At 39.7% G+C, this 12,230-nt stretch overlaps 1 protein-coding gene across 1 annotated transcript in view; it reads left to right on the forward strand.

Moving 5' to 3' along the window:
• The window catches only part of LOC134655988 (autophagy-related protein 2 homolog A), a 43,101-nt gene that overhangs the window by 25,962 nt on the left and 4,909 nt on the right, over positions 1-12,230 (forward strand). Inside the window, exons 29-33 of the mRNA XM_063511503.1 lie at positions 261-428; positions 1,998-2,157; positions 2,813-2,980; positions 3,720-3,891; positions 4,708-4,854. Coding sequence (XP_063367573.1) covers positions 261-428; positions 1,998-2,157; positions 2,813-2,980; positions 3,720-3,891; positions 4,708-4,854 — 815 coding nt within the window. The remainder of the gene's footprint in view (positions 1-260; positions 429-1,997; positions 2,158-2,812; positions 2,981-3,719; positions 3,892-4,707; positions 4,855-12,230) is intronic.

The raw sequence follows: 12,230 nt of genomic DNA on the forward strand, positions 1-12,230 counted from the left end.
TCAGCACGGTTCAATTTTTATCGACTATCACTATGCCCGTCACTTTCGCACTTACATACTTGTTAGAACGTGACAGGCATGGTGATAAACGATAAAAATGCGACCGTGCTACTAGGGCAGGGCATTAGATTGTCGAGCACTAGTACGTTTAGCTTAGTTACATTTATGCTGCAGTGTAGGCGTGTAAATAACTATAACATATACTAATCTATGAGCATGATCACAAACATCACACATTTCAACATTAAATTTTGTTTTAGGTTAAATTCCAACACGAGACATACCCCAGCAGCGGCACACACGCGTCCCGGCAGACGCTCGCCGTCAGCAAGATCGAGGTGCTCGACCGCCTGTTGTGCAGCGACATCAACAAACTGCTCAGCCAGTACAAGCTCAAGGACGAGCCCGAACGAAGCAACGCTCATATGGTGAGTCACTCGATAACTTAATATTTACAAAGATGTCTGATGTACAGCTTAGGATGGTGGCTCTAAAACAATTTTTTGAAGTGAAAACTTCTTTAGTGGCGCTGTGCACTTTTTGTGATGGGGAAAAAATGTTAAACTCGCGACAGGTCACGTGACCGTAAGATTCATAAAACGGACACGTGACCTGATCGAAAAACTGTTACAATGTCATTGAGTTTTCACTTCGTCCGGCACTCCCGGAGTGCAAACCGTTGTTATTTTTTGTTTATTTTTCTGGACATATTTTTTACAAATTGCTACCACATTGTCTTCTTGAAATTGTAACTCTAGCTGCAATGCAACTATTGCCAGTCCCAATGATTTTTGGCCAACGCTAGTCTTGAATTATATAATAAAACTTACTAAACCTACTACACTACATACAACAAACACATACATTATATAACTTACTTATGCTACAGGTAAAAAATTTGGCCTAAATCGCCGACAACGGGTAGGGTGCCCAGAAGGCTGGCCGTCTTTCCCTTATTTTTATAAATAAAATATCTAACAAAACAGACATGTACTGAGTGCCGAGCATACGCAGCAAACTGAAGACTAAAGTACGTGAGACTTCATAATGCCATAGCTTTCATACCTATTTTATCCCCAGCCGGTTCTAATCGGTAAATTGTCGAGGTGGTTTTATCCGTTTTATGCTCTCATTATAAAATCGCAAATTACAAGGAATCGCGGTAGACCTCGTCGTAGATAACGGTACGAGCTTGGCGCCTTTGACAAATACGGTGGGAGACTTCACAAGATATGGATAAGGAAAATAAAAAGAGGGAGGCCTTTGCCCAGCAGGAAGGGGACACTATGGGCTCGTAAATAATAGTATTTTATGCAACCGTTGTTTAAGAGGGGTCAAAAAAGGCGAGTGGCGTGAGTAACAATTTGAGGCGAAGCCGAAAATTGTTAATAAAGACGCCACGAGTATTTTTTGACTCAGTTAAACAACGTTGCATACAATAATTTTTCTACGACCAAGAACTTACTTTGAAATAAAATTGTAAGTTTAGCAAATATTTTTAATTCAAGAAGTAGCAAAAATGGAGGGTACGGGCGGGAAAAGAATGAATGAATGAATGAAATTTAAAAACAAACATGTCTATGGTTCACTTATTTGTCAGAGATGACATTTAAAATAAGGTTGGCAACACTGTATTTCATTCAATATTTTTTATGTGGTCATTACACGAAGTATCGTAAAATCGCCAAAAAGATACTGCGTGTATGCACAAATTATTTTTTGGGGAATAGACTAAAGACTGGTTATGACAACTATAAGGTAGGGTTTTAAAGGTGTGTGCGCGACCCTTTAAATGACAAATAAAAGTACGGGAGTAGAAAAAATAAATAATTGTACACTTTTGTATACAATCATTTATTTTATTTATAATAAAAAAAATGAAAAACTTTTTTTTGTATAGTCTGGATTAGACTTACAGACTACGGCTGTGGTACACGCTATGTCAGTTTTTCCTTGAACTCAACAGACGGATGACTAACTACCCCATTAATTTCCAGTTGGTAATAAAGGCCGTGCACATGCGACCGGACCCCGCGCTCTCCGCACACGAGTGCTGCCTCAAAGTCTCACTACTGCCGCTACGATTCAACCTGGATCAGGACACGCTGGCTTTCCTCGTCGGGTTCTTCTCCAAACTTGGCACGGACGAGAACAATGGTAAATGGAAAATTCGAAATTAGGGGGGATCCTTGCAAGTACGGGGTCCCGTTGTTTCCCATAAAGTTTTAAGTCGTAATGTATTGTTTGTCATATTATTATCATTAGTCATAAAACTGAAACCTTTAATATTTCAGGATTTTCGTTAGGTTATCCTATAGATAGGTTAAGTTAGGTTAGGTTTATTTTATGGCAATCCTGAAAAGTGACGCGATTCTGAACCAAATGAATTATGAATAACGAAAATGCGGGCAAACAATACATTATGGCTTAAAACTATTTGGGAAACAATAGAGACCCTTGCAGTACTTTATTCTCATAAAAGTGCACAGTTTGGTCAGTTTGCTGCATGTTTTTGGTTGTAGGTACTCTTTTAATACCTATTAGTAAATATTGGTTTCCTGCAATTTGTAGAAGTACAGAACAGAACCGCAAAATTAAATAAATGAATACTGAATTGAATAGAATGCTCTAAATATAAAAATTCAATTGAAAACTTTTGCTTCGACGATTCTTATGATACAAATTATGATTATAAATAACATATTAAAATAGAAATGATCTATTCAGCCGATATAACTATTGGTCTAAACTAAATATAAACGATGTGTCGTTAGATTCACAACCAAACTATATCACATTTTTTTGTCTACAGACGAAGACACAAAGAGCATAAGCGGGCTGTCAACAGACTCGAGTAGCTCACGACAAACCACACCAACGCACCGGCCTCCGGTCATGAGCATAGCCAGCCACTTGAAGGACCCGCCACCAACACCGACTTCGCTAGGAGATGCTGATGCTTTGAGCCTCAACGAGACTGGTACTATTTTATACGTTATGGCTATAAAACTAGAGTTCATTTCGGTGCGCGTCTTACTCGAACTAGGATTCATTCTTACGAGCGATACGAATTGTACCATACGTTTTACTAAACAAGGTTGTATTTCCAGTGATCCGAGACGACGAACCTCTGATGGAGCCCTACGAGGCCGAGCGGCTGGTGTCCGAGAACCTCATACAACTGGAGGAGGACTTCAACCGACTGGGCATTAGCCAGGAGAAGCCCACCACCAAAGTGGCGGTCGACCTGGAGCCGGTTGATGACTCGCCGATTTATTTCAGGTATGTTTTTATTACAAGGTTGTATTTCCAGTGCTCCGAGACGACGAACCTCTGATAGAGCCCTACGAGGCCGAGCGCCTGGTGTCCGAGAACCTCGTACAACTGGAGGAGGACTTCAACCGACTGGGCATTAGCCAGGAGAAGCCCACCACCAAAGTGGCGGTCGACCTGGAGCCGGTTGACGACTCGCCGATTTATTTCAGGTATGTTTTTAGTACAAGGTTGTATTTCCAGTGCTTCGAGACGACGAACCTCTGATGGAGCCCTACGAAGCCGAGCGCCTGGTGTCCGAGAACCTCATACAACTGGAGGAGGACTTCAACCGACTGGGCATTAGCCAGGAGAAGCCTACCACCAAAGTGGCGGTCGACCTGGAGCCGGTTAACGACTCGCCGATTTACTTCAGGTATGTTTCTAGTACAAGGTTGTATTTCCAGTGCTCCGAGACGACGAACCTCTGATGGAGCCCTACGAGGCCGAGCGCCTGGTGTCCGAGAACCTCATACAACTGGAGGAGGACTTCAACCGACTGGGCATTAGCCAGGAGAAGCCCACCACCAAAGTGGCGGTCGACCTGGAGCCGGTTGACGACTCGCCGATTTACTTCAGGTATGTTTTAGGACATAATGTCTGACTGATATCTATATCATTCTAAATGTAATAAAATATTTATCTCGGAAAATGCTGGAGCACAAAACCGGCCAAGTGCGAGTCGGACACTCGTCCAAGGGTTCCGTATATTAAGTCCGACTCACGCTTGACTGCACATTTCTAATAAGTTTTCCTGTCATCTATAGGCAAAGAACTAATTTATGTAGGTATATTTTTTCGAAATTTTAGACCCAATAGTTTCGGAGATAAAGGAGAGAGGGGGAATAGTCGGACAGACAGACGCACGAGTGATCCTATAAGGGTTCCGTTTTTTCCTTTTGAGGTACGGAACCCTAAAAAAAAGAGTCAAATATGAGGAAATCTATTCACGAATGTTTATTACTTTCGTCCAAAAGCGGAGCCTGCACATGCGCCTGTTTGTGAACGGTTTGCTTTTTTTTTTATAGATGTTCTAGCGCGTACGGTGCAAATATGTATAAGTTTACTAGATAGCCTATGCGCTATGTGCACGACTGGTGCTGCCCTCATTTTCTCGGACTTTCTACGTTAAATCTTATGGAGTAAAATTAGTTCAAGCAGCTGCCGCTAGTACTAATGTCGGACATTCCATAAGATTACCTGTGTTTGTGACGATCAGCGCCACTTCCCCCTCCACCGACTTCGCACGTTGCCAATAATCGAACAGGTTAATAACTACAAAAAAGTCCATGTTCAATTTAGATTCGACGAAACCATCGTTTTAAAGGTTGACTTCCAAAACGTAACTATAGGAACGAGTAACAAAAATTAATTGATCTGTCTTTCTTCCTACAGGAGGGTAGTGTTTTCACCCGAGGTCCCGATCCGGTTAGACTACGTCGGCAAGCGCGTGGACCTGTCCGCGGGCCCGGTGGCCGGCCTGCTCATGGGCCTGGGGCAGCTCAACTGCTCGGAGCTCACACTCAAGAGGCTAGACTACAAGTGAGTACATACAATCCAGATCTCTTCCTACAGGAGGGTAGTGTTTTCACCCGAGGTCCCGATCCGGTTAGACTACGTCGGCAAGCGCGTGGACCTGTCCGCGGGCCCGGTGGCCGGCCTGCTCATGGGCCTGGGGCAGCTCAACTGCTCGGAGCTCACACTCAAGAGGCTAGACTACAAGTGAGTACATACAATCCAGATCTCTTCCTACAGGAGGGTAGTGTTTTCACCCGAGGTCCCGATCCGGTTAGACTACGTCGGCAAGCGCGTGGACCTGTCCGCGGGCCCGGTGGCCGGCCTGCTCATGGGCCTGGGGCAGCTCAACTGCTCGGAGCTCACACTCAAGAGGCTAGACTACAAGTAAGCACCTAGAATCCAGATCTCTTCCTACAGGAGGGTAGTGTTTTCACCCGAGGTCCCGATCCGGTTAGACTACGTCGGCAAGCGCGTGGACCTGTCCGCGGGCCCGGTGGCCGGCCTGCTCATGGGCCTGGGGCAACTCAACTGCTCGGAGCTCACACTCAAGAGGCTAGACTACAAGTGAGTACCTACAATCCAGATTTCTTCCTACAGGAGGGTAGTGTTTTCACCCGAGGTCCCGATCCGGTTAGACTACGTCGGCAAGCGCGTGGACCTGTCCGCGGGCCCGGTGGCCGGCCTGCTCATGGGCCTGGGGCAGCTCAACTGCTCGGAGCTCACACTCAAGAGGCTAGACTACAAGTGAGTACATACAATCCAGATCTCTTCCTACAGGAGGGTAGTGTTTTCACCCGAGGTCCCGATCCGGTTAGACTACGTCGGCAAGCGCGTGGACCTGTCCGCGGGCCCGGTGGCCGGCCTGCTCATGGGCCTGGGGCAGCTCAACTGCTCAGAGCTCACACTCAAGAGGCTCGACTACAAGTGAGTACCTAGAACAGATTTATACAATCATTCATGATATAATAGCGGATTGTTTAGATACTTAGTATACTCAGGACCGTTCGCTAAACTTTTTGTATGGGACATTTCACAGTTCACTGCTGAGTGGCGTTGATCACACTGATTTAAAATATCACGATTTTTACACAATATTAAGACGAAACAGGAGCTGAGATTTAAATATTTCAGGTAAATATACCCGTCTCGCTAACGGAAGCGGCTCCTAAAACTAGTGCGATAAGGACAAGGCGTAAAAATCTCAAAAATCGAGGTTTTGTACTCGATTTTTTCCTCCTCCAAAACTTAACCAATCGTAACCAAATTTGGAAATCTAAATGATTATGAAATTATCTGTGTCGGACCGTTTTGTTTTTTTGGCTAATTGATATCAGTTTTTAATACCACGCCTCTCATTGCGGCATAGTCAATTAGGCCATTTTGGCCATTTTTGAAGGGCTCTAGCGCCTAAAAAACAAAAATATAAAAAAGGCAAAACGGTCCGACACAGATATTGACAATATTAATCTGTGTTGAAAAAATCATTGCTATAGCTTCAAAACCCACGGAGGAAACAGTCGAGTACGTTTGTATGGAGAAATTACCACTCCTGTTGCCTCTTAAATTGTACAATGGGACTTAATCGCGTATCTAAGTTTTAAGATACCTCCAACGTTTCGAGGACGGCGTTGTCCCCGTGGTCTCGGAGAAGACAAACTTAAGGGCCTACTGCAGCCGCGTCTGGCGCTTCGTAAACCACGCCCGCTAGTTCTTCCCTCCCCGCTAACACGCACACATGGAAACGCTTCGCGCCGCACGTGAAGTTTGTGTGACCTTTTAGCACCATCTAACGTTACAGAAGTTAACTACCATTATACGTGGTCGCTGCGGTCGGCCAGAAACTTAAATTCGGAAAAAATTGAAACAGATGGCGTTGTTACTTGTTCATAATAGCAAACAATAAAATAATTAATTCATAAACCTGCATATTTATTGTTGTTTTGGAAGATGTTAACATCATAGAAGCAGCAGCGTATATAGCATATAAGTTAAGAGTATTGATAATAAGAAAATAGCACAAGAACAGAAAAGAGATTATTTTTGATAAAATATGATGAAAACAGATTTACTTGATTACGCTCACCTGACTTTGCGGTCACTAAATGCAAATTTCAACCTTATTGTTATGGGGTTACAATAACCCTGGGGTTGCAGGCGTCCATGGTCGTTATTATTATAAATGCTTTGGTTGAAATGCTTTTTAACCCTCGAATTTTTCATAGGTACAGTCACCTGCAATAATATGTTACTCTTCGACGGCCGCAAAAATATGTGACACGCTCTTATGGCTCTACAAATAAGATCTAACATGATCTACCGCAAAACGGCCTTCGGTGTGTAACATATTATTGCAGCTGACTGTACTCGTATTCATTGTTGATTTGTTGTATAGGTAGGTATTACTATCTTTTATCCGATCGATTTGCATTTATTTGAAATAAATCACAGTGTTTAGTAATTATATGTTTTATTGAATAAGAGATTATTTAGGTATGTAAGGAATACAGGGTGCCTTTTTGAAACACTCATTTTTAGGGTTCCGTAGCCAAATGGCAAAAAACGGACCCCGTATAGATTCGTCATGTCTGTCTGTCTGTCTGTCCGTCTGTCCGTCCGTATGTCACAGTCACTTTTTTCCGAAACTATAAGAACTATACTGTTGAAACTTGGTAAGTAAATGTATTCTGTGAACCGCATTATATTTTCACACAAAAATAGAAAAAAAAATTTTTTTTTGGGGGTTTCCCATACTTAGAACAACTGAAACTCAAGAGACACTTCCAAAGTGGTAAAATGTGTGTGTCCCCCCCCTGTAACTTCTAAAATAAGAGAATGATAAAACTAAAAAAAAATATATGATGTACATTACCATGCAAACTTCCACCGAAAATTGGTTTGAACAAGATCTAGTAAGTAGTTTTTTTTTAATACGTCATAAATCCCCTAAATACGGAACCCTTCATGGGCGAGTCCGACTCGCACTTGGCCGCTTTTTCTGGATAATTTTGAATTTCAATTGTCAGGGGTGCCTACATTATTTTTTAATACATTTTACAACGACAACAAACAAAAGTTCAAATTCGCCGTATTTTTATTACCCGGGTCGATCGCAACAAAATAGAAAATCATGTTTTTCAAATCTAAGCGTTATTGTAATTTATCTCAAATAACCAAAAAGTCAATCTGACTAGAACTTAAAAACGAACTGAATTATTTTAATATGTCGATTTTTCTTGGTGACCCAGGAGAATTTTTTTCTATCCCATACAAAAAGAGCGTATCCCAATCGCGTATCGGTTTTGGTTTTTACTTATAAGTGTGAAAAATATATTCTACCATATACGAAGGATGTGTGTTTTTTCATGTTTTATGTGTCTTTTTGTACAATAAAGTGTTTTACTGCTACTAATATATCATATTAACGATTAACTAAAAAGGTATTTACATCTAATTTAACTGGTAAATTATTAAAGTCCGCTAAAATTAATATATATTCAAAAAATATTTGTTAATATGTCCCAAAATCATGGCTCATTTTTTAAGTCTCCTGACTTACCAAACATATCGCAACGAAGGCAAGGGTACAACGCGGCATCGTGAACCTAATAACGTAACGTTTCAGTTACTTTTTTAGTCGCCGACCATTTTATCCGGGGTACGAAAAGAGGTATTAGATCTATCCTGGGTCTAATATGTTATAAAAACATAGTTTTTTGAAAAATGTTCGTAGGTAGTACACAAAATTTACATTTTCTTTTAAATGTGATTTGGGTCATCGTTCTCCCTGGTGACTTTTCTGGTGACCCAAGAGACATCAATTTTATTATGACTCAGGAGACTTTTTTTCTATGCACTTTGATTTTTTTGATGCGCTAATTTTGTAATCTAAAATAACTTTAAACTGCTGATATACTTATATCACTTTGCTGATGAGTGGAAGTGGAATTTAAACTTAATTTATTGTTCTCTCCCTTGACATTTTGGCATACATTTGACATGCTGCAGTGCACTCCTAACGTTAATAAAGACATAATTTTTAGAAAAAGCTTTTGGAAAACTCACTCTTGAGCTTAAAACGATTAAGTCCTTATCATATTATGTTAGATTTTTAGTACAGACCCCAAATCAGTGAAAATGTGTCTTAGCCAACTAAATTTGTCTCTGGGAAAAGTACGATATCCCTAAAAATTGTACGTACATTTCGCATTTTTCTGAAGGAACGGAATTCATAAATTGGGTTATTATTATTTTTTCAGATTATTTGATTGCATTGACATATCACCAAGATAGATAGAACATTTAAGTTACCAGAAGAAAAGCATTTGTGTTCTTTTATACAGTGTGGAAAAAGTAGGTTCGATTCCCGGGCGCGACTAAGCGAATTTAAAAAAAAACAACGTGTTGCATTCCGGGAGTGCCGACAGAAGTGAAAACTCAATGACTAGTCCAAAATGTCTGCAGCACTATGTATAATTGACCCATCCTCCTTTCTATTGAAAACTTTTGGTTCCGAAATTGCTGGTCAGTGAGCTTGTTTAAAATTCGAAATTCAAATTTATAACGTTAATTGTTTAAAATTCGAATAGAAATTGTAAAGTTACCTTGCAGACCTCGCGTCTAAATATATTTGGTCATGATATTTTGAGTTTTATTCACCAGTACTAGAGTTCACTTTTATTAGCGATTTCATCAAGATGTAGCTTTATTGAATTATATTTGAGTGATATAAAGTTATAATACAGTGAGATCCTCCTATTTCAGCCCGTAAAAGATTATAACCTTTTTCATGTAATGTCATTGAGTTTTTCTTTATTGATTTAAATGCCATCTAAACCTTACGGTCACATGATCGCCTTACGCTGTCTCGAGTTTATCATTTTTTCCCCACCTCATAAAGTGCCTAGCGCCGCTAAAGAAGTTTTCACTTCAAAAATCTTTGAATGCAGTTGTTTCTTTAAAAAACAATAATGTTTCATTTAAGTAAAATGAGCAAACTTAAGGTTTTAAGGCACTTTCCCTCCAGGGCCCATAATTTTTTTCCAACCGGTAGTAGACAACTATTTTTTTCGACTAAATGAAGTTTTATTAGATAAATCGTTGATCACATGGTTCGTTTCACACATCACATCAAATCGTTTGTCATCACAATCAAAATTTGTCAAAAGTAATGAAATTTATGCCAAAAAAACATAAATAAAACATATAAATTCAACACATTTTTTTAATAAAAATCTTTCTCGATGATATAAAAAAAAAAGCGGCCAAGTGCGAGTCGGACTCGCCCATGAAGGGTTCCGTATTTAGGCGATTTATGACGTATTAAAAAAAAACTACTTACTAGATCTCGTTCAAACCAATTTTCGGTGGAAGTTTACATGGTAATGTACATCATATATTTTTTTTAGTTTTATCATTCTCTTATTTTAGAAGTTACAGGGGGGGGGACACACATTTTACCACTTTGGAAGTGTCTCTCGCGCAAACTATTCAGTTTAGAAAAAAATGATATTAGAAACCTCAATATCATTTTTGAAGACCTATCCATAGATACCCCACACGTATGGGTTTGATGAAAAAAAAATTTTTGAGTTTCAGTTCGAAGTATGGGGAACCCCAAAAATTTATTGTTTTTTTTTCTATTTTTGTGTGAAAATCTTAATGCGGTTTACAGAATACATCTACTTACCAAGTTTCAACAGTATAGTTCTTATAGTTTCGGAGAAAAGTGGCTGTGACATACGGACGGACAGACAGACGGACAGACAGACAGACAGACATGACGAATCTATAAGGGTTCCGTTTTTTGCCATTTGGCTACGGAACCCTAAAAAGAACATCGACAAATTATGTTCAAAGAATTAATATCAAAACAGATGTCATAATTAGGATTGGCTACTTTAAGAAAGGGACAGAGAGATTTAATCCTCTCGCTCTGCACGTTTTTCTCATTCCTCCTTGTCAAGCCAAAATAAACTATAAAATGATAGTAACATAGTACATTGTAATATTCACTTTTTCCACGGTATCATGTCATTGTAAATTACTTATGTGAAATTGTAGTGGCGTGCGACTTTCAAACCGGAGGTCACGGGTTCGAACCCCGGCCCGTGCAAGTGAGTTTTTGTAAGTAGAGTCCTTTTTTAGTGGTACTTAAATATAATAACTTTTCGTATTATTGAAATAAAATATTTTATTCAAACAAACTTAATAATATAATAATTAAAACGAATAATATCAATTAGTTTTTAATATTTATTAAATTATTTTAAATTATTTGAGCATGAAATGATTAAGATTAATGATTTAGATTTATTTTTATCATTACAATAGAAAAAAAGCAAAAAATATATTCTTATAGATATTTTATTTTCAAACAAAAATAAAGCAAAAAGTTACGGTTAGATTCTGATGGCTAAATACCAAACAGCTACCGATACATTTCAATATCTGTCGAAATTTCCTAACCCGTTGTAACTGACAAAGAGTATAGATTTCGACGTAGCATGACGTAGCTAAGCAAACACGCACACATGCGTAACGTATAGGCCTGTAAGAAGGCACCATCATAGGTTTACCTCCGATTCCGTTACTACTCAATGGAGTTACGACTCAACGTTTATTGGATATTAAAATTTTACGTAATTCGGAGCGCTGCGCGAAGTGACATAGGTCTTACCTCTTTGAGGCACGACGGCCATCTAACATTACTGGCATAAAGGATGCATTTATGACTTTGACGCATGACAGAAAGAGAAACCGAACTGCGTAAAATGGGCGTTTGCTGTTGAATTCATAAAATCAAAAATCGATAATAAATCCATCGGTAAAGGATAATAATTTAATATTTAGTTCTTTGAAAGTTAAGACGAGATGAAAACCTTTGCTGTAAGGTGGATTGTGCTGGATATGGATGTGTTTTCTAGTTGCACGAAGCTAAAACCGAAAAATGAACACGTAAGTTTGGATTTATTTTCTATCGAGAAAATTTTAAGCATTCGTGTTTCGACTACTACGAAATGTCTTATCATATAGTCAAGAAACATATATCCGAAAATCACTACTGTTTGTTTCCGGGGCTAGCCACTGCCACCTTTCTAAGATCCTGTTATTTTTCGATGCACGGCCTTAAATACGCGCTTATAACTTAGATTTGACTTATGACTTTTAATGTGTTGTGTACAATTTAATGATGTTGATCAGTCCGCTAATTGTGGTTGGTGCAACTGGCCCTTACATACATGCGTCTCTAATGATGGTGCCATCTAGTAAACAGATTTTGAAATATATTGTTATTTTTAGGGTTCCGTACCCAAAGGGTAAAAAACGGGACCCTATTACTAAGACTTCGCTGTCCGTCCGTCCGTCCGTCCGTCCGTCCGTCCGTCCGTCCGTCCGTCCGT

This window comes from Cydia amplana, chromosome 17, assembly GCF_948474715.1.
Source record: "Cydia amplana chromosome 17, ilCydAmpl1.1, whole genome shotgun sequence".
Taxonomy (NCBI): domain Eukaryota; kingdom Metazoa; phylum Arthropoda; class Insecta; order Lepidoptera; family Tortricidae; genus Cydia; species Cydia amplana.